Source organism: Mchenga conophoros, linkage group LG12, assembly GCF_057382185.1.
Source record: "Mchenga conophoros isolate Kocher_MC1m ecotype Shallow Benthic linkage group LG12, M_conophoros_male_GT1.1, whole genome shotgun sequence".
Classification (NCBI taxonomy): domain Eukaryota; kingdom Metazoa; phylum Chordata; class Actinopteri; order Cichliformes; family Cichlidae; genus Mchenga; species Mchenga conophoros.
Window position 1 is genome coordinate 39,122,468 of NC_140537.1, and position 27,711 is coordinate 39,150,178.

The 27,711-nt window shown below is 45.8% G+C and overlaps 1 protein-coding gene across 2 annotated transcripts in view; it reads right to left on the reverse strand.

Moving 5' to 3' along the window:
* Positions 1-27,711, reverse strand: part of LOC146563365 (disabled homolog 2-interacting protein-like) — a 38,240-nt gene that overhangs the window by 2,190 nt on the left and 8,339 nt on the right. For both annotated transcript variants that reach the window (XM_085295752.1, XM_085295753.1), the window contains exons 5-22: positions 23,952-24,019; positions 23,611-23,720; positions 16,266-16,410; positions 11,328-11,500; positions 9,255-9,526; positions 8,968-9,176; positions 8,730-8,874; positions 8,450-8,594; positions 8,139-8,375; positions 7,497-7,686; positions 7,181-7,416; positions 6,894-6,985; positions 6,322-6,804; positions 2,543-2,823; positions 2,242-2,355; positions 2,043-2,165; positions 1,890-1,969; positions 53-140 (exon numbers count right to left, since the gene is read on the reverse strand). In XM_085295752.1, the coding sequence (XP_085151878.1) occupies positions 53-140; positions 1,890-1,969; positions 2,043-2,165; positions 2,242-2,355; positions 2,543-2,823; positions 6,322-6,804; positions 6,894-6,985; positions 7,181-7,416; positions 7,497-7,686; positions 8,139-8,375; positions 8,450-8,594; positions 8,730-8,874; positions 8,968-9,176; positions 9,255-9,526; positions 11,328-11,500; positions 16,266-16,410; positions 23,611-23,720; positions 23,952-24,019 (3,191 nt within the window). The remainder of the gene's footprint in view (positions 1-52; positions 141-1,889; positions 1,970-2,042; positions 2,166-2,241; positions 2,356-2,542; positions 2,824-6,321; positions 6,805-6,893; positions 6,986-7,180; positions 7,417-7,496; positions 7,687-8,138; positions 8,376-8,449; positions 8,595-8,729; positions 8,875-8,967; positions 9,177-9,254; positions 9,527-11,327; positions 11,501-16,265; positions 16,411-23,610; positions 23,721-23,951; positions 24,020-27,711) is intronic.

The window sequence follows — 27,711 nt, forward strand, 5'->3', positions numbered from 1 at the left end:
CAGTCGTAAACTCTGAAGCTTCAAATACAGATTTCAGGTGATGGAGACGTACCTGTGCCTCTATAATCTTCTGCTTCGAGTCAACCACAGCCTGCATGTCAGAGTGATCCTTCTTTAACTCTTCCTCCACCGCCATCAACCTGCAGGTGATCAGACAGAGAGAGAGACAGGTGATCAGACAGAGAGACAGACAGACAGGTGATCAGACAGACAGACAGACAAACAGAGAGACAGACAGACAGGTGATCAGACAGACAGACAGACAAACAGAGAGACAGACAGACAGGTGATCAGACAGACAGACAGACAGACAAACAGAGAGACAGACAGACAGGTGATCAGACAGACAGACAGACAAATGGAGAGACAGACAGACAGGTGATCAGACAGACAGGTGATCAGACAGAGAGAGAGACAGGTGATCAGACAGACAGGTGATCAGACAGAGAGAGAGACAGGTGATCAGACAGACAGACAGACAAACAGAGAGACAGACAGACAGGTGATCAGACAGACAGACAGACAAACAGAGAGACAGACAGACAGGTGATCAGACAGACAGACAGACAAATGGAGAGACAGACAGACAGGTGATCAGACAGACAGGTGATCAGACAGAGAGAGAGACAGGTGATCAGACAGACAGGTGATCAGACAGAGAGAGAGACAGGTGATCAGACAGACAGGTGATCAGACAGAGAGAGAGACAGGTGATCAGACAGAGAGAGAGACAGGTGATCAGACAGAGAGAGAGACAGGTGATCAGACAGAGAGAGAGACAGGTGATCAGACAGACAGACAAATGGAGAGACAGACAGACAGGTGATCAGACAGACAGGTGATCAGACAGAGAGAGAGACAGGTGATCAGACAGAGAGAGAGACAGGTGATCAGACAGACAGACAAATGGAGAGACAGACAGACAAGTGATCAGACAGACAGGCGATCAGACAGAGAGAGAGACAGGTGATCAGACAGACAGAGAGACAGGTGATCAGACAGAGAGAGAGACAGGTAATCAGACAGACAGACAGACAAACAGAGAGACAGACAGACAGGTGATCAGACGGAGAGACAAGTGATCAGACAGACAGGCGATCAGACAGACAGAGAGACAGGTGATCAGACGGACAGACAAACAGGCAATCAGACAGAGAGAGACAGACAGACAGGTAATCAGACAGACAGAGAGACAGGTGATCAGACAGACAGACAAACAGAGAGACAGACAGACAGGTGATCAGATAGACAGACAAATGGAGAGACAAGTGATCAGACAGACAGAGAGACAGACAAATGGAGAGACAAGTGATCAGACAGACAGAGAGACAGACAAAAGGACAGACAGACAAAAGGACAGACAGACAAAAGGACGGACAGACAGACAGACAAACAGAGAGACAGACAGGGAGACAGGTGATCAGACAGACAGATAAAAAGAGAGACAGACTGACAGGTGATCAGACAGACATTTGCTAAGACAGAGAGACAGACGGGCAGACAGACGGACAGACAGACAGACAGACAGAGAGAAAGATGGACAGATGAATAGACAGAGAGACAAATAGACAGACAGGCAGGCAGAGAGACAGAAAGAGAGGCAGACAGACAGAGAGAAAGACGGACAGACAGAGAGACGGAGAGACAAACAGACAGAGAGACAGACGGGCAGACAGACGGACAGAGAGACAGGCACCTGACAGGTGTCAGGTGAAGTTGATTATTTCTGACATCTGAATCGGTCGAGCTCAGTGGAGCTGGTGCTGCAGTTCACAGTTCAACCTCTAGGTGGCTGCTGAGAAGTCTTTTTCCTTGTTGTCTGTTTGCTAAGGTGAACAAGCACAACCCTCAAGTACTGTTTCTATGGTAATGCACACAGGTGTTCCCACCTGCTGATGATGCTGTTCATCTGCAGGTCTTTGTCGTCCTGCAGTCTCCTTAGCCGACTCTCTGTGTCCTCCAAACGAGCCTAAAACACACGCACACTGCTATTGGTCTTGCTGTGTCATGTGACTGAGCTTCTCTGCAGGTGGGTCACAGACCTGGTACTCCTGCAGCATGCGCTGATTCTGCTGATCCTGGACCATCAGACGTGCTTCACACTCCTCCTGACGCAGTGCAGCAATGCGCAACTTCTCCTGCAGCAACGCAATCTCCTGCTGGTACTGCACACACACACATACCGTCAGAACCAGCAGGACCAGTAGAACCAGTGTTGACCCAGAACTTTGAGAACCTTACCTTCTCCACGAGGCTGTCATCATGGCGATCATCCTCAGCCTCACCATAGGAGGAGGTGGAGTTCATGTTGAGCAGCCAGGCTGCCGTACGGTCTAACGCGCAGGGAGACGGAGCCTGGACACACAAACACACCTGAACAGGTACCGCCCACGACCTTAGACAGTCCAGGTACGTCCTCTGGGTGGGTCACTTCAGAAAAAGCTTTAAACAAGTATGGAGGACCGCCTCCTTGCATCTGATCATTAAATCAGGAAAGCCTGAACAAAATGACTCCATGGTACCGTGGTAACAGCCTAGTTACCTTGGCAGCCGGCCGCTGCTTCTCAGGGCTATCTCCTTTGGACGATGACGACATCTGTCTGAGCCGCGACTGGCTGCTGGTTGGCCAATCAGGGCTCGATGACATCATGCTGCCAGAGGTGGGACGTGGGGGGTAGGCGGATCCTGCACCACTGCCGCCGCTGAGCATGCTGGGAGGCGTCCGGCCTCGAGGAGGTCCGGGTGGAGCTGAGGACGGAGGAGGAGGCTGATCAATTCGTCTCTGGGGGCCCGAGGAGTTCTGCCGAGGTGGGACGGAGCTACCTGAAAGGTGGGAGCAATCAAAGGTAAATCAGACCTGATCCTCAAACTTCAGGCCTCGTCCAAAAATATAAAGCAATTTGCTGGTTGTGAGTGTGATTGTAGCTAATGGCAAAAACCCACCCACCACTTTAATCACACTCTAGATCTTGGTTTCGGTTTTACCCAGCAGTCTTAGCTAATTATAGGCCAATCTCCAACCTTCCTTTATATCAAACATCCTTGAAAGAGTAGTTGTCAAACAGCTAACAGATCATCTGCAGAGGTTTATTTGAAGAGTTTCAGTCAGGTTTCAGAGCTCATCACAGCACAGAAACAGCTTTAGTGAAGGTTACAAATGATCTTCTTATGGCCTCTGACAGTGGACTCATCTCTGTGCTTGTCCTGCTAGACCTCAGTGCAGCGTTCGATACTGTCGACCATAATATCCTATTAGAGCGATTAGAACATTCCACAGAAGAATTTTGAATTTTTCTAACAGGAAGCCAAAACAGGAGAAATCTGCTCTCTCTTTCTAGTCCCTGTCAGGACTTTTGCTGCAGCATTTTGGATTAACACAGCGCCAAATCACAACAACATTCGCCTCAAGGCGCTTTATATTGTGAGGTAGACCCTACAATAATACATACAGAGAAAAACCCAACAATCATATGACCCCCTATGAGCAGCACTTTGGCGACAGTGGGAAGGAAAAACTCCCTTTTAACAGGAAGAAACCTCCAGCAGAACCAGGCTCAGGGAGGGGCGGGGCCATCTGCTGTGATTGGTTGGGGTGAGAGAAGGAAGACAGGATAAAGACATGCTGTGTAAGAGAGACAGAGGTTAATAACAGATATGATTCAATGCAGAGAGGTCTGTTAATACATAGTGAGTGAGAAAGGTGACTGGAAAGGAAAAACTCAATGCATCATGGGAATCCCCGGCAGCCTACGTCTATTGCAGCATAACTAAGGGAGGATTCAGGGTCACCTGGTCCAGCCCTAACTATATGCTTTAGCAAAAAGGAAAGTTTGAAGCCTAATCTTGAAAGTAGAGATAGTGTCTGTCTCCCGAATCCAAACTGGAAGCTGGTTCCACAGAAGAGGGGCCTGAAAACTGAAGGCTCTGCCTCCCATTCTACTTTTAAATACTCTAGGAACAACAAGTAGGCCTGCAGAGCGAGAGCGAAGTGCTCTAATAGGGTGATATGGTACTACAAGGTCATTAAGATAAGATGGGGTCTGATTATTTAAGACCTTGTATGTGAGGAGCAGGATTTTGAATTCTGGATTTAACAGGAAGCCAAAACAGGAGAAATCTGCTCTCTCTTTCTAGTCCCTGTCAGGACTCTTGCTGCAGCATTTTGGATCAGCTGAAGGCTTTTCAGGGAGTTTCTAGGACTTCCTGATAATAATGAATTACAGTCGTCCAGCCTGGAAGTAATAAATGCATGAACTAGTTTTTCAGCGTCACTCTGAGACAGGATATTTCTAACTTTAGAGATGTTGCACAAATGGAAGAACGCAGTCTTACATATTTGTTTAATATGTGCGTTGAAGGACATGTCCTGGTCAAAAATGACTCCAAGGTTCCTCACAGTGTTACTGGAGGCCAAGGTAATGCCATCCAGAGTAAGAATCTGCTTAGATACCATATTTCTAAGGTTTTCAGGGCAGAGTACAATAACCTCAGTTTGATCTGAATTAAGAAGCAGAAAGTTAGCGGCCATCCAGGTCTTTATGTCTTTAAGACATTCCTGCAGTTTAACTCATTGGTGTGTGTTATCTGGCTTCATGGACAGATAGAGCTGGGTGTCATCTGCATAGCAGTGTAAATGTATGCTATGTCTTCTAATGATGCTGCCTAAGGGAAGCATGTATACAGGGAGTGCAGAATTATTAGGCAAGTTGTATTTTTGAGGAATAATTTTATTATTGAACAACAACCATGTTCTCAATGAACCCAAAAAACTCATTAATATCAAAGCTGAATGTTTGTGGAAGTAGTTTTTAGTTTGTTTTTAGTTTGAGCTATTTTAGGGGGATATCTGTGTGTGCAGGTGACTATTACTGTGCATAATTATTAGACAACTTAACAAAAAACAAATATATACCCATTTCAATTATTGATTTTTACCAGTGACACCAATATAACATCTCCACATTCACAAATATACATTTCTGACATTCAAAAACAAAACAAAAACAAATCAGCGACCAATATAGCCACCTTTCTTTGCAAGGACACTCAAAAGCCTGCCATCCATGGATTCTGTCAGTGTTTTGATCTGTTCACCATCAACATTGCGTGCAGCAGCAACCACAGCCTCCCAGACACTGTTCAGAGAGGTGTACTGTTTTCCCTCCTTGTAAATCTCACATTTGATGATGGACCACAGGTTCTCAATGGGGTTCAGATCAGGTGAACAAGGAGGCCATGTCATTAGTTTTTCTTCTTTTATACCCTTTCTTGCAGCCACGCTGTGGAGTACTTGGACGCGTGTGATGGAGCATTGTCCTGCATGAAAATCATGTTTTTCTTGAAGGATGCAGACTTCTTCCTGTACCACTGCTTGAAGAAGGTGTCTTCCAGAAACTGGCAGTAGGACTGGGAGTTGAGCTTGACTCCATCCTCAACCCGAAAAGGCCCCACAAGCTCATCTTTGATGATACCAGCCCAAACCAGTACTCCACCTCCACCTTGCTGGCGTCTGAGTGGGACTGGAGCTCTCTGCCCTTTACCAATCCAGCCACGGGCCCATCCATCTGGCCCATCAAGACTCACTCTCATGTCATCAGTCCATAAAACCTTAGAAAAACCAGTCTTGAGATATTTCTTGGCCCAGTCTTGACGTTTCAGCTTGTGTGTCTTGTTCAGTGGTGGTCGTCTTTCAGCCTTTCTTACCTTGGCCATGTCTCTGAGTATTGCACACCTTGTGCTTTTGGGCACTCCAGTGATGTTGCAGCTCTGAAATATGGCCAAACTGGTGGCAAGTGGCATCTTGGCAGCTGCACGCTTGACTTTTCTCAGTTCATGGGCAGTTATTTTGCGCCTTGGTTTTTCCACACGCTTCTTGCGACCCTGTTGACTATTTTGAATGAAATGCTTGATTGTTCGATGATCACGCTTCAGAAGCTTTGCAATTTTGAGACTGCTGCATCCCTCTGCAAGATATCTCACTATTTTTGACTTTTCTGAGCCTGTCAAGTCCTTCTTTTGACCCATTTTGCCAAAGGAAAGGACGTTGCCTAATAATTATGCACACCTGATATAGGGTGTTGATGTCATTAGACCACACCCCTTCTCATTACAGAGATGCACATCACCTAATATGCTTAATTGGTAGTAGGCTTTCGAGCCTATACAGCTTGGAGTAAGACAACATGCATGAAGAGGATGATGTGGACAAAATACTCATTTGCCTAATAACTCTGCACTCCCTGTAATGTAAACAGAATTGGTCCTAGCACTGACACACACAAACACTTCCTGTTGCTTCTGACCCCCGACCCTGGACTCTACCTGTGAGTGTCTCGCTGAGGGACAGCGCTCGCCGCGAGTACTCCTCGCCACTGCTGCTGCTCGACATAGCAGACATCCTCTCCCCCCTCTCCCCCCCTGTCAGTCCCACTGACATCTGGGTAAGAAACGCCGGTTTGGTCACCATGGTGTTCCTGTCGTCTGCATTTCCCTGCGACCCCACCGAGCCGTCTGAGGGTGTGGCGTCGGCCTGCTGCTGCTGCTGTGGCTGCCGCGGTGATGTGGTGGTCATGTGATAGACGGGATTCTGGAAGGAGAGGGGGAGGAGCCCCGTCCTGCGCTGCCACTGACCATCGTCGAGGCCGTCGCCAGGGGAGGTGTCATGCAGGTCCACCAGAGACAAGCTGCGGCTCTCGTTGTTCAGCTCGGACCCCTCTCTCCGACCTCCATTGGTCATTTCAAACGCTGCCTCATTCTCATTGGACTCTGAGTAGGATGAGCTTGGTGCTGGAGAACCCTGCATGCCTGGAGAAAGTGACATCACAGGAAGAGTCAGGGGTGACAGAGTGGTGGAGAAATGGGAAAGTGGATAAAGAAGAGAGGTGAAAGGTCACCTGATGCAGGCTGTAGGCTCGACCCTTTAGTGACGAAAAACAAGTCTTTGTTCTCAGGAGTCGGCGAGGGGAGTCTGGTGAAATCCACCAATCTACACACACACACACACACACACACACACACACACACACAGATAACACGTCAGATATTTAAGCCATGCATCAGCCAGACTCTTCCTGCGCTGGCATGCACAGACAACTGTGAGCATGTGCAGAAGGTCCATGTGAGAACCCTCTCTGTTTACCACTGGGGATGCTAATGCTAACAGGAAACACAGGATGCTAACCCTCCATCAAGTCCCATGCTGCCCTGCAGGCCAACAGAGGGATTACAGGTCGCCAGAGGTGGAGAAAGGGGCGGAGACAGGGGGGCTGGGGAGAGAGGGGGCGGAGACACTACACGTTGAGGCTCTGGGGAAGAAACGGATACGCCCCCTGCACTGGCCACACCCCCTGGATTGGCAAGCGCTGCCGATACGTCTCTGAGGATTCGAGGAAGAGGGCCGAGCTTCGACAGGCACGACTGGAGAAAACAGAGAGAGAGAGCAGTCAGGGAGTTACCTGGGCAGGCAGGTGAGTCATCTGCCAAGACAGGTGCATTACCTGGTCGAGCTCAGTCAGCAGGGTGTGCAGGCTGGACAGCTCACGGCCGAGGTCGATGTACCCGTCAAAGCCGGCGGTGTGGTTCAGCCCGTCGGGGTTCGAGATCTCCTGCAGGAAGCGCTGCATGCTGCTCCACTGCCGCTCCACAAAGTCATTCATGAACAGCATGTACTCCTCCTTAGTGCCGAACCTGCGCGACAGGTAAGACCGCCAGCGTCAGCAGGTCAGCATGCACGCACGCATACAGTTGGCAGGTAGCCGTGCACAGTGCAGGTACAAAGACTTCAAAGTAAAAGCTCTGCACTACTTCAGAACAGGCTTGGTACGTCACAATAAAAGCCCTGGGCTTCTTCCAGAATACTGGTCCTGAACTCCTTTCAGAACTAAAAGCCTTCCACTCCTTCACCATAAATACTCATCACTCCTTCAGAATAAAAGTCCTTTAAAAAAAGCCCTAAACTGCTTTCAAAATAAATTATTTTTAAAATTCTTTGCTCCTTTAGAATAAAAGCCTTGGAGTCCTTTCAAAATAAAAACCCTGTATTCCATCAAAATAAAAGGCCTACACCCCGTTAGAAAAAAGGCTGCTGTCCTTTCCAAATAAAAGCCCTGTATTGTTTCACAATAAAAGCCGTGGCGTACTTGCTGAAGTTGGCAAGGTTCTGAATCACTTTGGCGATCAGCGTCAGGGTTCTCGCTGTGCGTTCATCAGGGTATTCCTGCATCAGGTCGAATAGTGATGGCGACATCACGGCCGGACACAGGAAGCGCAAGAACAGCGAGGCGCTGATGAGGCGCTCGCTGATGTCTGGCCGTCCTCGGTTGCCGCATTCCTGCCGCCATGACCCAAACACCTCCTTCAGCTCCCGGGGGAAGACCCTGAGTGACAATCGGCAAGAGTCAGCGTGTGCCGGCCTGGAGCGTCAGTGGTGTGCGTGATCTTGTGTGCGTACCTGTATGAGTCAAGAATTTTGCAAAATGCCAGCTCGCAGCACATCCTCAGGTTGGCCTGATGCTCCGCGAGGTCAGAGGTCGCACAGCGAGACTGGTCCACCTCACAGTTCTCATCAGACTCGTACAGAGCTTTGATGAACTCACCTGGACACACACACACACACACACACACACACACACACACACACACACACACACACACACACACACAGCTGATCAATAAATATCACAATAAGCACACAGGGGGGCTTGTGTGTGTGTGTGTGTGTGTGTGTGTACCAAGTGCATCCTGTAGGTATTTCTGTCCAATCAGCTTCAGGTATTCCTCAATGCTTTTGGTCGCCAATGTGTTCTCTCTAAAGATCAGCTGGTCGTTGTCACGGCAACGGTCCACCTCTGACATCATCAGGTCGGTCAGGAAGTCCTGCAGTGAGGGGTGAAAGGTCACTGGGCTGAAAGAAGAACAGGTGGTGGTGGCAGGCCAGGTGTAGAGTTCAGGTGTGGTGGGCGGGGTTACCTTGGCCTTGCCCGTGCTGTGCAGGATGTGCACGAGTGCAGCAGCGAGCTCCTCCTTCGCTCTCAGGCTGATTGAGGCCTCCAAGGTGGAGCAGAGCAGCAGGTAGTTGGAACTGATGTACTCCGCAAACTCTTTGTACTGCTCCATCGGCAGGATGACGATACTCTGGTAACGTGCTTTGACCCTCACTGTTGGCACAGACGACTTACCTGAAATCGGGTGGGACAGGTTAAGAGGGTGACACAAATGAGACACCTCAGCGCACGAGCCCGAGTGGATCTACATACCTCGGATTGTACTGGGCGTGCTCAGTGTGTACCACTTCTCCACCAGCTGTCTGCCAGTCACCGTGGCGACCGGGATGTTGACTAACCCGACGTAGCTGCTTTTGTCCTTCTTCCTCTTCCGGTCGGTGTCCTTGTACAGGTGCAGCGTGATGGAGGCGACAGGTGGGAGGCTGCTGAAATCGAAGCGCTCGCCCCAGAAGATGTTGTCAGTTTTCAGCTTACAGGACGTCCGAGCGTAGAGGCTATCGTCCAGACACAGCTCGCAGAAGTACCTGCAGTACATGTACTGTGATTAGTGGTCGGGTCGTGTGAAATGTCGTCCTCATGGATCGAAGGTGCAAACTGTAAAACTACACATAAACTAAGAATAAGTACAGCAGTACTGTGTTTGAATACAAATAAACAGATTCAGTAGTACACAGAATAAATAAATAAATAAATACCTACAGTACTACAACTACTATCTGCAGCACACTTCAGCAATCTACAATATAAGTACTGCAATAGCTGTTTGCAGTAAAAGTACTACCATTATTATCTGCAGCACAAGTCCTGCAGTTATTATATGCAGTACAAGTACTATGATTACTGCAAGTGGTTTGAATCACAGTAATCTAATAGAAACATTATTCATTTCGATTGCAGCAGTTTCCTGCTGCGTCAAGCAAAGTGCACGCCAGCGAGGGCGCGCGCACGCCGTGCTCATAGTACAACTGCTTTGAGTAAGTCATTTGTTTCATGTCTCTGTGGACCTCGGCAGGAGAGCTGTGCTGTGGAAACGTCACTAACTAAACAAAGTCAGAGATACGTGTTTGGAAATGACAGGAAGCGGGCGCATCTCGTACACGTACAGCAGCTGTAAAAATTGACTGCAGCACCCAGCGCGACACAGATGTTGGGTCCTTCGCTCTAGCTAGCGCCAGCACAGTGCGAGCCACGTCCACCTTTAGAAGGCGTAACATACATTTACACTGCTATGCAGATGACACCCAACTTTATGTGTCCACACACACTATCCAGTCGTTAAGTCTGACGTCACTAGCCGTGTCTGGGCCTAAACTCTGCTGCAGGTCCATATATCAAACGATCACTATGGCATTACTGAGAGTTGAAAAACTGTCTAAAGTCTTTCATCTTTAATAAAATGATCAGCGTTCTGCTCTACCAGGTGTAACAATTGAGTTTAACATCCAGGCATCCATGAAAACGGAATTTATGACATTTAACGGAGTTAGAAGTTAGCAGGGAGTTAGCTCGCTAGCTTCTATCTAAATACAATATAGCATGTCCTGACTGTGGGGTTTTGGAAACAAATGCAAACGTACAGCTCTGTTATCACTTCCAACATAAATGAAGACAGAAAACTAAACAGCAGTGACGTTTGTAGGGTTACTGAAGTTGGGCTAGCTGCTATATAATGATGTGCTATGTGACTGCTAGCGACACAGCTATGTTAGCATAATATAAACAAGCTAACTTTTTTTCCACTCGATAAAAGTTAACGTGAGTGTTCTCGGTGGTCAGGAACAAATGTAATCGCATGGCAGGATGCTGTAAAAGGACCAAACTTTCAGCCAGGAGAACAACTGAGATAATCCATCCACAATACGAGGTTAGTCATTCATATACTGCTGCATGGGCTGGGCTGTAGTTACATCCTAAGGTTTTAAAAACTGAGCTTAAATAAATGATTAGCGGTAATAAAAGCCGAGGGAGGTCAACAGTGATCACTGACTGTTTTAGGAGCTTTTTGAGATCAAATAGAAGAAAATACAAAACATTAAACATGTTAACAACACAAAAGCCATATTAAACGCAGACTACTTTAGGCCCGGAAGTAGGATTCGTCACGTCATCACTTAACGACCGGATTAGTTAAACTGCAGGAATGTCTGCGATACTCTAATTACTGCCGGTAGCACAAATGCTCTGATTACTACATGTAGTAGAAGTAATCTAGTTACTACCTGCACTAAACATAGTAGGATTACTGTTTGTGTTCTACTGTTTCCCTGCAGCTCACAGATGTAACTGTGATACTTGGAGCAGGTGGGCTGGTGCAGCGCCGCCTACCGTTTCTTGGCGGGCAGGTCTTTGGCCTCCACCACCCACACCGTCAGCACGTTCTCCAGCCGCCGGCTGTTGTCCTTGTTGGGGTGAACAGCACGTCGCAGGTTCTCCATCCATTTGTCTCTTTCTGCTGCTGAGCGACACGAGAAACACTTTGTTCCCGTCGAGGTTGTTACCTAGGAGACAGGCAACCACGGAGACACAAGAGGGCACCGATGTCAGCTGAGTGAAACCCTTGTGTCTTCCAACCAAACGCTGTCCCTCTGAGAGAGAAGCTTTGGATCGTTTTTGTGACCTGATTAACAAAACATGACAGAAAAATGTTTCCAACCATGAGAAAGTCCTGATGACGAGGGTTACAGTCAGAGCCATCTCGGATGATGACTCTGACCTCAATGTGTCCGATCAGGTAACATCTGTAGTTCCTGAAACTCTGTTTGCTGTTTGTGTGGATGAAATGCAGATGAGTCTCAGGGCCGCACGCAGCTCAACAAAGTCAGGCGTTCATCAGAGATAACACCGCCGAGGTTATCGGTTCTCTGTTAAGCCAGATTAGAGCTAGTGGTTTTATACAAAATGAGCACATTCCAATCAGAGACATTACCATTTGGTGATAAAGTCGCTAAACAATGTAAACATTTCTCTGTAAAATAATCTGAGAGGTGAAAGCAGCAGAAACTTTGCTTTGAAGATTTTCACTTTGAACTAAAGTGAATGATTTTGTTACTCAGCACGCTCAGTAAGGCGATGGCTGCACATCGGAGCTGTGAGACTTTAAACTTGATTTACAGCTCGATGAACGAGACGTGGAAATCTGATGAAAATCATTGGTTGAACAGATGTTCTGTAATAATGTCACTTCCTCTGGTAGATTTGAAGGCGTTAAACGAGGCTGCGGTTATTCTGATAAACATTCTTTCAAAATAAAAGACATTTTGAAAGTTGTGATGAAAACCTGTAAAAAATAAATGAAAACAAGTCGGAAACTGATCCGTGTGAAACACAACAATGGATCTGATAGTGATCAGAAACCTCGATCACGAAGCTTCGTCATATTTGTGTTTTACAGTTGGGATTCTGCCCTGCCCTCTGCTGGAATTGTGAGGTAACGCAGGTCAATTCAATTCAGTTCAATGCAATTTTTTTTTTACACAGCGCCAAATCACAACAACATTCGCCTCAAGGCGCTTTATATTGTGAGGTAGACCCTACAATAATACATACAGAGAAAAACCCAACAATCATATGATCCCCTATGAGCAGCACTTTGGCGACAGTGGGAAGGAAAAACTCCCTTTTAACAGGAAGAAACCTCCAGCAGAACCAGGCTCAGGGAGGGGCGGGGCCATCTGCTGTGATTGGCTGGGGTGAGAGAAGGAAGACAGGATAAAGACATGCTGTGGAAGAGAGACAGAGGTTAATAACAGATATGATTCGGTGCAGAGAGGTCTGTTAACACATAGTGAGTGAAGCAGAAACACCCAGTGCATCATGGGAATCCCCGGCAGCCTACGTCTATTGCAGCATAACTAAGGGAGGATTCAGGGTCACCTGGTCCAGCCCTAACTATATGCTTTAGCAAAAAGGAAAGTGTTGGGTTTAGATTTTATTATTGTCATTTGTATTAGGAAACATTTAATCATATATGCTTAGAGGTGTATAATCAATTGTGTAGTGATAAGTTGTGTGATCTTTAACAGGCTACAGAGGCTTGGTGTGTATTCCACACTGGAATGCACACCTGCATCTTGGGGGCATGGGAAGAGGTCGCATCTTGTTTTATTGTTTTATGGTAGGATTAACGTAGCTACATTTGTTTTAGTCTAAGTGCTTTTCTGTTTAGATGAACTGCTGGACTTCCTTACCGGGGGGGTCTAGTCTACCCTCTTCCTGACCAAGGATGATTGCCTTCGTGCTTTCATGTTGTTATATGACCTTTGACACACACACACACACACACACACACACACACACACACACAGTATTCTTTGTTCACATGTATACCTATGTAAGATGTTATATGTTAATGACCCTATGCATATTCATGTAACCACAATAAAAGGAGTGCTGTGGGGAAACCTGGCTGAGAGTCTGACAGTGGTCAAGTGGTGGAACGACGCTTGGCTCCAGCCAGGTCTCCCTCATGCATGAGTAACCAGAGAACTTTGGTGCCTTGAGTCTTGCTTTTGCTGCGTAGCAGATTGTCCTTAACGTTCCAGCGAATAGGTTTATGTTACAAACCTATCAGAAAGTTTGAAGCCTAATCTTAAAAGTAGAGATAGTGTCTGTCTCCTGAATCCAAACTGGAAGCTGGTTCCACAGAAGAGGGGCCTGAAAACTGAAGGCTCTGCCTCCCATTCTACTTTTAAATACTCTAGGAACAACAAGTAGGCCTGCAGAGCGAGAGCAAAGTGCTCTAATAGGGTGATATGGTACTACAAGGTCATTAAGATAAGATGGGGCCTGATTATTTAAGACCTTGTATGTGAGGAGCAGGATTTTGAATTCTGGATTTAACAGGAAGCCAAAACAGGAGAAATCTGCTCTCTCTTTCTAGTCCCTGTCAGGACTCTTGCTGCAGCATTTTGGATTAGCTGAAGGCTTTTCAGGGAGTTTCTAGGACTTCCTGATAATAATGAATTACAGTCGTCCAGCCTGGAAGTAATAAATGCATGAACTAGTTTTTCAGCGTCACTCTGAGACAGGATATTTCTAACTTTAGAGATGTTGCACAAATGGAAGAACGCAGTCTTACATATTTGTTTAATATGTGCGTTGAAGGACATGTCCTGGTCAAAAATGACTCCAAGGTTCCTCACAGAGTTACTGGAGGCCAAGGTAATGCCATCCAGAGTAAGAATCTGCTTAGATACCATATTTCTAGGCTTTTCAGGGCCGAGTACAATAACCTCAGTTTGATCTGAATTAAGAAGCAGAAAGTTAGCGGCCATCCAGGTCTTTATGTCTTTAAGACATTCCTGCAGTTTAACTCATTGGTGTGTGTTATCTGGCTTCATGGACAGATAGAGCTGGGTGTCATCTGCATAGCAGTGTAAATGTATGCTATGTCTTCTAATGATGCTGCCTAAGGGAAGCATGTATAATGTAAACAGAATTGGTCCTAGCACTGAACCCTGTGGAACTCCATAATTAACCTCAGTGTGTGAGGAGGACTCTCCATTTACATGCACAAACTGGAGTCTATTAGATGGATATGATACAAACCACTGCAGCGCAGTACCTGTAATACCTACAGCATGTTCTAATCGCTCTAATAGGATATTATGGTCGACAGTATCGAACGCTGCACTGAGGTCTAGCAGGACAAGCACAGAGATGAGTCCACTGTCAGAGGCCATAAGAAGATCATTTGTAACCTTCACTAAAGCTGTTTCTGTGCTGTGATGAGCTCTGAAACCTGACTGAAACTCTTCAAATAAACCTCTGCAGATGATCTGTTAGCTGTTTGACAACTACTCTTTCAAGGATGTTTGATATAAAGGAAGGTTGGAGATTGGCCTATAATTAGCTAAGACTGCTGGGTCTAGAGATGCTTTTTGAGTAAAGGTTTAACTACAGCCAGCTTGAAGGCCTGTGGTACATAGCTGATCATTAGAGATAGGTTGATCATATTTAAGATCGAAGAATTAATTAATGGCAGGACTTCTTTGAGCAGTTTTGTAGGAATGGGGTCTAAAAGACACGTTGATGGTTTGGAGGAAGTAATTATTGAAGTTAACTCAGAAAGATCAGTTGGAGAAAAAGAGTCTAACTTAACATCAATGGTACTAAGAGTAGCTGTAGATAATATTACATCTGTGGGATGATTATTGGTAATTTTTTCTCTAATGATAAAAATTTTATTTGTGAAGAAGTTCATGAAGTCATTACTAGTTAACGTTAAAGGGATGGTTGGCTCAACAGAGCTCTGACTGTTTGTCAGCCTGGCTACAGTGCTGAAGAGAAACCTGGGGTTGTTCTTATTTTCTTCAATCAGTGATGAATAGTAAGATGTTCTGGCTTTGTGGAGGGCTTTCTTATAAAGCAGCAAACTATTTCTCCAGGCTAAATGATGATCCTCTAAATTTGTGACACGCCATTTCCTCTCCAGATTACGAGTCATCTGCTTTAGGGTACGTGTTTCAGAATTATACCACGGAGTCAGGTACTTCTGATTAGAGACCTTAGTTTTCACAGGAGCTACAGTATCCAGAGTCGTACGTAGTGAGGAGGTGAAATTATTAACAAGATGATCGACCTCTGTTGGGTTCAGATAGCTGCTCTGCTCTGTGTTGATACAGGGCATTGAAGATGATAACAGTGGGTGGATTATATTCTTAAACTTAGTTACAGTGCTTTCAGAAAGACATCTACTTTGATAAAGTCTACTCTCCACCGCTGTGTAATCAATTATTGTAAATGTAAATGTTATCAGGAAATGATCAGACAGGAGAGGGTTTTCAGGAAACACTGTTAAATGTTCAGTTTCTATGCCATATGTTAAAACAAGATCTAGAGTGTGATTAAAGTGGTGGGTGGGTTCTTTTACATTTTGAGAGAAGCCAATTGAGTCTAATAACAGATTAAATGCCATGTTGAGGCTGTCATTTTTAGCATCTACATGGATGTTAAAATCACCCACAATAATTATTTTATCTGAGCTCAGAACTAAATTAGATATAAAGTCTGAGAAATCAGACAGAAACTCTGTGTAAGGCCCAGGTGGACGATAGATGATAACAAGTAAGACTGGTTTCTGAGTTTTACAGCTGGGGTGGACGAGGCTGAGCATCAGGCTTTCAAATGAATTAAAAGTCTGTCTGGGTTTTTGGTTGATTAATAGGCTGGTGTAATAGGCAGGCACAGAGCAGTATGTAAATGATCGTGTTGGGACACCTCGGTTTTGGGAGTGCTGCAGTTTGTGTGTGTTGTTTGCGTCACCTCGAAGCAGTAGTCCTGTCCCAGCAGGGATGAGTGAACCGGCTTAATAATCACTGATTGGTCCATCCTGAGCTCGAGAGACGATACACAGCCAGTGCTTAGCAACGACTCCTGGCTACCGCAACGCAGCCGACGCATCACACACCTGAAACAAACATACACAGTGTGATTACTAACAGGACAGGAAGACGCACTCATCGAGTTTCCAGAGGCATGGATCCCAAACCTGGATTGTCAGAGAAGTCTAGGACGTCTCCTGGACGTCTCCAGGGACACAAAGAAGGTGATCTACACTGAAAAATGAACATGAGATTTGACTTGGATCTGACAACAGAGACCGAGTGATGCAGCGAGTGTGATCAGGTTCACCTGGAGCTGTAGAGCAAGGTGGAGCTGAAACAACTGTCGGGCTGAAGCTCAGGAGGTCAAGGAAAACTTAATCAGGACCTCTGATTGGTTCAGCACAAGCCAATCAGTTTGATACTTTTCAAGACATTTGAGGTGTCATAAAGTAAAGTTACATTTAATAAAAGAAGGCGGTTCTGAAGTATTACAGTGTGACGCAGCGTTAGAAACAAATGTACGAGCCAGTGATGGAGTAAAAGCTCAGGATTCATATTCAGCCAGAGTCATTTCATCTGCTTCCAAACTTTGCTGCAGCACATGTGATTACACGTACAGATGTCATGCTGGGCTTGGTGCTTCCTGTTGCATCGTGAGATGATGCTCCTCATTGGCACACCTGGACTTCATGTCTGACGCTCTGAAATGGGTCTGAGGTGCTGCCCCTCAGAAGAAAGTGGCATTTTAGGGAAGGGTTTTTCAGGTAGAGGATGCAGGCTGAGTATGAATATGGATTATTCTGAGCTGTGAATCATGCACAGCTGCTCTCGTAAAGCCCGAGAATTAAAACAAAGGGCACCTCTGGGAAAGATCCCGTTGCGGTGCCTCGATGCTCCACCAGCCTCTGAGGCCACGTTCATCACTGAGCGAGGAGACCTCTGCATGTCTCCACCACACAGGCCTCCATTCGTTACATAACTCACTCCTCCACGGAGCTGTTAACAAGCAGAAACCCAGCTTCCTGTCCTCCGGACCGAACACAACCACAGCAGCTCTGACGGAGTGCGCAGGGAGGCAGCCACCACACGCCGACCTGATTAACTCCGATGCAGAAAACAAAGCTGATCTCGGCTTCTCCACAACATTTATTTATTTATCATGTGCAAATGTGTCACAGTTCAGGGAGAGGCTGCAGAGCTTACAGAGTCAGTGTGAACGGACACGGTCAGAGTCTGATCACTGACAGACGTAAACACGACAACAGGAAGTACGAACGATGACCAGCAGCCGACTGTCCGATGGACAGCCCTCCTCTCACCTCAAACACCCCATCCAGTAGTTTTGGTGTATTTGGACACTGAGAGCCAAATGCACTCGTCCACACACCTGCAGTGCCTCTGCCATGCAGCAGAGGCAGCAGTGAGTCAGTCCCTACAAACTGCCATGTTGAAATAAACATGTTTACAGCTTGATACTCAAGCTTCCTCCTTCATAACACGTGCACAGGAAAGCATGTTGTTATAACTCAAACGTTTTAGTCTGCAATGTTAGGGGCGTGGCCTTTTTGACAATAATATGGCTGCTGTGAGGTTACTGTACTAACAGACCATTCATGAAGGCTGTGCAATTTGATTTGATGTCACTCTTGCTAAATGATTCTGCTAGCATTAGCATTAGCACCTCTGGAAACATGAACATGGAGGCATCACTAACCAGTGAATGACATCATGGCAATGCTGTGATTTGGTACGTTGAACTGAAACTGTGTGACGATATTTCCATCACAGCGTCCGATCCACTGCACGCCACCTCCCCAGAACCCTCCCCCTGCTTCCCGCTCCTCTCAGACTGTGACTGGACCTTCTCTTCCATGACAACCATCACTTTTTATCCAATGAGACCTGAATAACACCTGGGCTCATTTCCTCACTCCTAACAAATCACAGCAGAGTCTCCCCCTGCTGGACTGCAGGTTTAAGGCACCGTAGCCTGTCGGTGTCTGAGGTGGACAGGTCAACACTAAGCAGTGATGATGATTGGCTTCCTGTTAAATCCAGAATTCAAAATCCTGCTCCTCACATACAAGGTCTTAAATAATCAGGCCCCATCTTATCTTAATGACCTTGTAGTACCATATCACCCTATTAGAGCACTTGGCTCTCGCTCTGCAGGCCTACTTGTTGTTCCTCGAGTATTTAAAAGTAGAATGGGAGGCAGAGCCTTCAGTTTTCAGGCCCCTCTTCTGTGGAACCAGCTTCCAGTTTGGATTCAGGAGACAGACACTATCTCTACTTTCAAGATTAGGCTTCAAACTTTCCTTTTTGCTAAAGCATATAGTTAGGGCTGGACCAGGTGACCCTGAATCCTCCCTTAGTTATGCTGCAATAGACGTAGGCTGCCGGGGATTCCCATGATGCATTGAGTTTTTCCTTTCCAGTCACCTTTCTCGCTCACTATGTGTTAACAGACCTCTCTGCATTGAATCATATCTGTTATTAACCTCTGTCTCTCTTCCACAGCATGTCTTTATCCTGTCTTCCTTCTATCGCCCCAACCAATCACAGCAGATGGCCCCGCCCCTCCCTGAGCCTGGTTCTGCTGGAGGTTTCTTCCTGTTAAAAGGGAGTTTTTCCTTCCCACTGTCGCCACAGTGCTTTCTCATAGGGGGTCATATGATTGTTGGGCTTTTCTCTGTATGTATTATTGTAGGGTCTACCTCACAAAAAAGCATCTTGAGGCGACTGTTGTTGTGATTTGGCGCTGTGTAAATAAAATTGAATTGAACTGATGATAAACAAGATGATGATGACCCTCTTTAGCTTTTTATACACACACAGCAGGACGGGTGTGTTGCTCGGTTAGCTCGTCATCTTGTCTTAACAAGCTGGTTATATGGCTAATGCTGCATGTCTGTGTGTGTCTGTGTGTAACCTTGCTATGCTGTGTGCTACACACAGGAACACAGCATAGCACGCTAGCTATGTGCAGATTGCAGCCATGCTAACACACACACAGAAACGAATCATGCATGGAAATGCAAATCAGGTGGAAGACGGCAGCATGCACGCACCTCCCCAACACACACACACACACACACACACACAAAGCAGAAATCCACTGCAGCACATTTTTCTGATCGGAGGACAAAGAGGATCAAAGACACTCACCGAGCATCCTGCTGAGGAGGAGGAGGAGACAGCTATAAATTCATGGCCTCCTTCAGCAGCGAGCAGGAGGAAGAGGAGGAGGAAGATGGAGAAGCTGCTGATGCTGTGTGGATGAACCTGTCTGTCTGTCTGTGTGTGTTTGCTGTTTCTGATGCTTCACAGCTTCAGCCCTCCCTCCCCTTCCTCACTCTCTCTCTCTCTGTCTGTCTCTATGTGACTCACCCCCCTTGTCTGTCAGCTCTTGCCCCTCCCCTGCAGTGAGGCTGCCCTACTTCCTCTCTCTCTGCTCCTCTTTATCCTCCTTGTCTCCTCTGCTGGCCTGTCAGGGGTGCCCCCCCCCAGCAGCGCACATGTACGATACGTGTTGATGTGTTAAACAGGCTGCGGTTACACGCGTGTTATTGCAGCCGCTCTGAGCTTCTTCTTCTCTGGTCCTGTACGCACACACTTCCTGTCTGCAGCAGAAAGTGGAATTTTCCATTTGGTGTCATCGAGGCAGGAATCAAACGCCGCATCTCTCCCCGGTTTTATATCAACACCAACCTCCACACGCAGCCGCTCAGACGCTGCTGCATACGCTCGCGCCCAGCTTTAACTCAGGCGTTCATAAAAGTTTGGTTTTAATACTTCACGAACATGTTTACACACAATCCCCAAAGGCACTGGACTGTCACCTGCCTGAAAGGTGAAGCCTGTTCCCTCATCATTCCAGGACTAATGAAGCTGATAACAGATAACAGAGCTGATATAACCGTTAACTGTAAGCACAACATGAAAGATGTCAGTGAGGAGGCCATCACTAGGCTGATAATACAAGAATAATCAGAGAGCAGAAACAACAATGAGAGCAGTGAGCAGCTCAGAAGAGTGGATGATGACAGATTTATTAAAATGATTGGAAACATAAGCCAGGTCAGGAACATGGCAGGAGCATCGCTGGGAAGCTGTAGACCAAGAGACAGAGAGTTTACAACAAGGTGCAAACCTCTAGGTGCACTCAGGAAGAACACACTGTAATACATCTAACAAAGGCTTGATGCACACTCGGTCATCCAGGTAGGTACATCCCAAAGGTTGATTCTGTTCACCTGGACGTTTTCAGTGGGAGAAACGTTTCATCATCATCAGGTGACTCCTTCAGACTCAGCTGACTAAACCTCATAAACAGTATATCTGCACAATGACTGAAGCTAGCATGTTGTCACTGCTCAGTGACAAAAACACTTGAGCCCCTGAAATGAGACCCAGGAAGTGGTTACAGGAAGAGGGTGATAGACTGTCTGAAGCAGTTAGAACAAGACAAGGCTATCGACCAGACCTCATACCAGAGCCACACCAAGTCTGTATGGTTTACTGAAGATACATAAACAGGGTGCACCTTTAAGACCGATTGTCTGCATGATCAACTAGGTCACCTATAACATCTCCAAGCTTCTGGCTTCGATCCTCAACCCGTTGGTAGGCAGCTCTGAACACCACATCCAGAACATCCTGGATTTTGTTGAGAAGGTGAGAGATGTCATTATGGAGGCAGATGAAACCATGGTCTCATATGACATTACATCTCTCTCCACTTGCATCCCAGTCACGGAAGCGTTGGAGGTAGTTCGTAAGAGACTACAGGATGACACCAACCTCAGCAACAGGACCACTCTCAGCATCCACCAAGTGTGTTTGAACTGTGTCTTCATTCCACCTACTTCACATACAAGGCTCAGTTCTACAGGCAGAAACATGGGTGTGCCATGAGCTCCCCAGTTTCACCCATCGTGTTACTGTAAGGTGACCTTGAGGGTCTGAAAGGCACCTATAAATAAAATGTATTATTACTATTATTATTATCGTGGCCAATTTGTACATGGAAGAAGTGGAAAAGAGGGCTTTGCTATCCTACCCTGGAACACCACCAAGCCATTGGTTCAGGTATGTGGATGACACCTGGGTGAAAATCAAATCTCAGGACGTACCACATTACCACATTAACTCTGTGGACCGACACATCAAATTCACCAGGGAGGATATGAACAGTGGCAGGTTAGCCTTCTTAGACTGTGAGATTTCCATCAGTAATGGGGGACATCTAAAAGCTGACGTGTACCGTAAACCTTCACATACGGATCAGTATCTAAGGTTTGACTCTCATCATCCACTGGAGCACAAACTGGGTGTCATCAGGACGCTACAACACAGAGCGAACACCATCCCCACAGACACAGCAGCCAGGGAGGCAGAAGAACATCAAGAAGGCCCTGAGTAAATGTGGTTACCCCAGCTGGACTTTTGTCAAAGCTGGGAAGGCTCCTAAAGAAAGCTCCAGCTGATCCAGGAGAGAAGGACAACCGCTGCCCAAGCGAAAACCTGTAGTGATCCCGTACGTGTCAGGAGCAGTTGAGACGCATTTTATCTAAACACCGCGTCTCTGTGGCTTTTAAACCCCAAACACGCTGCGCCAAAAACTGGTCCACCCCAAGGATCGGGTCGCCCGACACAAACAGAGTAACATAGTGTACGCTGGTAAGTGCAGGAGGATTGGCAGGATTTATACATCGGGGAAACCAAACAACCTCTGGCTACAACACAGAAGAGCCACCTCGTCAGGCCAGGACTCTGCAGTCTATTCACACCTACAGGCCAGTGGCATCTAAAGATGTGTTTGTGCACATGAAGTTGAGAGAAAGTTGTATGATGGAGAGAAAAGATGATGGTCTAAAGCATCCATTTGTCTAACATGATGGCGGCAGCATCATGGCGTGGGCATGTCCGGCTGCAAGGAAGCTGCTCTTTGGTGGTTACTGATGACAGCGCTGTGCTCTGTGGGTACGGAGCCAAAGCAAACTGCAAAAAACCCAACAAATTAGATACTCTTAAAGTCAGTCAGCTGATCTCAGGTCAGCTGACCAGATTTTCAGGGATTTAATACAAACTACAGTGACCTGCAGAGCATCTCAAGGAGGAACCAGCATGTGGTCCATGGGTACCTGATACAGTCACTGGCAGCAGAGGATTTTCATCCAAGTATTAAATGCAATCTTCTTATATAAAACCTAGAATAGAGGACTGTGTCTGATTGCTGAGTTAGTAATAAGGTTGGATTGTTAAAACTTTCGTGAACTGCAGCAGCATCATGAATTTTCACCGTAGGTTCCTTTGAGCCGTGAAGTTAGGGACAGTTACAGATTTGGGGGCTCGTCCAGGATACGAGCCTCATCATGCTGCACATCGAGTTTTGGGGATTTGGTACTCTGTGTCCTTACTGGCACTCCACAAGAGGAAATTTCAAAGCATACAGGATTTCACTTGGGAACAAACTGTAGTGTATTACTGCAATGAAACAGCTCAGATTAAATCTTGACAAACTCAGAGACCTGAGCGCTGCCGCACCATGCTGAATACTCAGGTGGTCATAAACTGACAGCGTCATGGAACGGCTGTGTGCAGGCAGGAAAAGGACCCAAAATGCAGACTCAACTGAGGCAAAACTTAAACTCAAAATGGCAGCTTTTATTGCTGAACAGAAATCTCAACAAAACCTAAACTGGGAAGAATCTAACAAAACACACACATGAAGACGCAGGGAGAAACACACAGCATGAGGGAGATCCCGACACAGAGAAACACAGGGCTTAAATACACTGGGAAATAACGAGGGGAATGAGACACAGAAGGGGAGCACAGGTGGGAGAAACAGACACAACGACAGCCAAGGGAAGCGAAACACATTCACGTAGGACACAAACCTTCAAAGTAAAACAGGAAATGTAACACAGAAACGCGGACTTCACTAGGGGATACAGCTGACAGGGGAGACAGAGCAACTAAGAAACACAGAGACCAACATAAAGGAGGCACAGAGGGCAGCTACTAAATACTCAGAAAACTACGACACTACACTCTATAGAATAAACCGGGGCAACAAAGAAGAAACTCAACACTGGGTCAGGAGACCCAGGATCCTGACAGACAGAGACCTGTGGTCTTCACTTTTATAGCACGCTGTAAATTATAGCAGGTTTACTCACAACACAGAGGATCAGTCATATGACATTAAACTGACAGGCTGTACTTGTACAACAAAGTAAGTGACCCCAGTGGAATTCTGGGTAACTGACTGTTACCTAGTGTCAGCTGCATTGATCTGCCTGGTCTGTAAGCTGCTGTGACGAGACAGTTTGGGCTGAGATCGAGTCCGACGCAGCGACTGCTTCAACCTGCGAGACAGAAAACCCTGAAGAAGAAATCGGGTGAAGCCGTATTAGCTGCTGTGATCAATGAGCGATGTTAAATTCACAGATATTCGATGGAGTTTGGTGTGGAGATAAATCCCACCAGCAGGTGGGGTCAGTCAGTTAATCTACAGCTGACAGCAGCTCAACTCCTGTTGCCATGGAAACAACAGGCTGATCTCAGCAGGCGAGAGAGAGAGAGAGTGTGTGTGTGTGAGGGAGAGAGAGCTCACCGTCACTCTGGCGGTGGGTGTGTCGGTAGTGGAGGCACTGGGCATGCTCTGTCTGCGCACCCCCATCTCTGAAACAGACAGAATGCATCATGGGAGCATTTGTAGTTTTTATCATCAATCAGCTGCCACGTTCTGCTGTTGCCATGGTAACTACCAGCGGTGAAGGAGAATTGTTGTTTTTTTAATTAAATTGTTTGATTAAATAAGTTTGATCAAACCTTTCATGTGATTTTAGTTGAACTTAAGTTAATTTATATTGTTTTTACATTTAAAATAACTTCATTTTGTTGTTGCGCAACATCTCTAAAGTTAGAAATATCCTGTCTCAGAGTGACGCTGAAAAACTAGTTCATGCATTTATTACTTCCAGGCTGGACGACTGTAATTCATTATTATCAGGAAGTCCTAGAAACTCCCTGAAAAGCCTTCAGCTGATCCAAAATGCTTCAGCAAGAGTCCTGACAGGGACTAGAAAGAGAGAGCAGATTTCTCCTGTTTGGCTTCCTGTTAAGTCCAGAATTCAAAATCCTGCTCCTCACATACAAGGTCTTAAATAATCAGGCCCCATCTTATCTTAATGACCTTGTAGTACCATATCACCCTATTAGAGCACTTCGCTCTCGCTCTGCAGGCCTACTTGTTGTTTCTAGAGTATTTAAAAGTAGAATGGGAGGCAGAGCCTTCAGTTTTCAGGCCCCTCTTCTGTGGAACCAGCTTCCAGTTTGGATTCAGGAGACAGACACTATCTCTACTTTCAAGATTAGGCTTCAAACTTTCCTTTTTGCTAAAGCATATAGTTAGGGCTGGACCAGGTGACCCTGAATCCTCCCTTAGTTATGCTGCAATAGACGTAGGCTGCCGGGGATTCCCATGATGCATTGAGTTTTTCCTTTCCAGTCACCTTTCTCACTCACTATGTATTAACAGACCTCTCTGCATTGAATCATATCTGTTATTAATCTCTGTCTCTCTTCCACAGCATGTCTTTATCCTGTCTTCCTTCTCTCACCCCAACCAATCACAGCAGATGGCCCCGCCCCTCCCTGAGCCTGGTTCTGCCGGAGGTTTCTTCCTGTTAAAAGGGAGTTTTTCCTTCCCACTGTCGCCAAAGTGCTGCTCATAGGGGGTCATATGATTGTTGGGTTTTTCTCTGTATCTATCTTTGTAGGGTCTACCTCACAATATAAAGCGCCTTGAGGCGACTGCTGTTGTGATTTGGTGCTGTGTAAATAAAACTGAATTTTGATTTTTTAATTTTATTATATGCTTTGATTTAGTTTTGTTTAGTTAAATATTTAATTTTATTTTCCTGTTTGTACCCATTTGTGTCCCAACTTGACTGAACCTTTATGTGTTTATATTTAAATTATAAAACAGAAATGATTCAAAAAGAGAAACCAATAAATAAAAAGTATTTCTCTTGTTTGATTTCTTTATTTGTGGACAGCTGCATGTTCTGTGTAGTTATTTTAAATTCAGTTCAAAATAAACATGAAACCAATTAAAAACTTCTACATAAATCTGTTTTAATATATTTGAATGTGAGTTTGTTTTTTTCAGCAGAGAGTAAAATCCTCCAATCACAGAGCACAAATTCTTTGTTCTGTTGATAAAAGTTACTGATGAGAGTTACTGATTAACTGTTTGATGGTCTGGGTTTTATTAAATCTGATCAGTTTTTCTGATGAAAACCAATTCAGAATAATTAACTGTGGTTTGCATGTTCTCCCCGTGTTTGCGTGGGTTCTCTCCGGGTACTCCGGCTTCCTCCCACCGTCCAAAGACATGCAGCTTGTGGGGATAGGTTAATTGGATAATCCAAATTGCCACTAGGTATGAATGTGCGAGTGAATGGTTGTCTGTCCCTGTGTGTTAGCCCTGCGACAGACTGGCGACCTGTCCAGGGTGTACCCCGCCTCTCGCCCTATGAGAGCTGGGATAGGCTCCAGCGCCCCAGCGGGACAAGGGGGGGTGGAGGGTGTGTGGATAGATAGTGGGGGCCCCCCTGCTGATCTCAGGGAGAAGGCAGGTGACATAGTCGCCATTCTCTTTGCGGGAATGTCTTTGTCACTGTGTTCGTATATAAGTAGTTGCATGTGGTCACATGTGTAGCAAAGATACAGCTCAGTAAACATGAAGAACAAGAACTGAGTTTAGTACTTTTCTCTGGATCCTGTATGCGATTAATGATTCAGAAATGGTTTTTTAAATAAAATTATTAAATAAAGAGTACTTTAGTATTGTCTTAATGAATAAAATAATTAAAGATCGAATTTAACGTAAAACAATTTTTCAATTTGTTCGTGTTTAAGCTCAAAGTCAGGAGTATCCACACCCACAGACAGTCGTTCCACCTCCTATTAATCCTGTCTTACAGAAACTGCACAGCAGGAGGCACTATGAGCTTGTCCTCACTGACCAATAGAGAAGTTAGCAAAATGATTACTTGTTTTCATAAACTCAACTCAGTAATGTACAGCACCAGCAAGTAAAGCGTTTCATGAATTAATAATTAATGATAAACTATACAATAAATGGTGGTCCCACTGCTCCTTTTCTATACAGTTACCTTTTCCTGTTAGCTACTAGATTTGCTATCGTATTTACTATTAAATTTACTATTAAATTTGCTAATGGATTAGCTTTTCCATCTACCCTTTCTGTGGCTATTTTAGTCCTTGGAGAAAAACCAATCCAGTTAAGCATGCAGTGCAACGTAAGCAGCTGTCTGATTGATTAGCGACACATAGGCTAGCTACGTGTTGCTGTTTGCTGTGAACGACTTTTCCAAGGAGATGTTTTAAAGTGTTTGTGCTGCTGCTTGGATATTAAGCCTTGCCTATCACTCTCTGAAAATGTACAGCGTGGACAAATGATGCATACAAAGAGAAACGGCAGTGAAATGGAGACCTGTGACTAGATACAGGTGGACTTAGCCTGACCTGATATAACACGTTGGAGGTAACATGGCTAACGCTAGCATCCCTGCATGTAGCCCCATCCTTGTAGGCTCATGCTAGCTTATGAATGTATGCATGTTATGAGTGTAGTTAGTGGTTACTTAGCATGTATTTAGTGTATAGTGTTGTGTGGTTAAAGGTTAGTTAGTGTGTAGTTAGTGTGTAGTGTTGTGTAGTTCGTGATTAGTTAGCGTGTAGTTAAAGGTTAGCGTGTAGTTAGTGTGTAGTGTTGTGTAGTTAGTGGTTAGTTAGTGCGTAGTGTACTCATTGTTCTGTCTCGTGTGTCAGTGACGGCACTGCTGAATGTCACTGTAGCTGTTAAGAAGAGTCCAGTTTGAATGTTTGTAATAAACAGAGTGTGAAGCTTAAATTAAACTGTTATTTTTAACCAACCTGTCTCATGCTGTGCAGCTTTCCAACCCACTTACTGGGCTTCATGCTTGGGCTAAAGCCAAGAAAACCTGCAGACTGTATTTATAGGAAATATGTTTTGATTTCCATGCCACCCTAAGAAGAATTCTCTAGACCCGCCCCTGGAACCAGCACCAAGGTGTGGGAGCAATGGCTCTAACCTGGAGCCGTTCCAACAGATGCTCTCTGTAGACACAGTCGCATCACCCTGCACGTTTCACTGCACGACTAGTTTGGTTTTTTTCTACAAGAGCTTAAAGTGTCGCAGAAAGGCTGAATGCACAAGCTAATCCCATAACTGGAAAAGCTTTGGGAAAGATTTAGGAAGAGAAGTGGAACTGGAAAGGAGGAGAGGAATCAGGATTTCAAATCACAATTTAAAAATTATT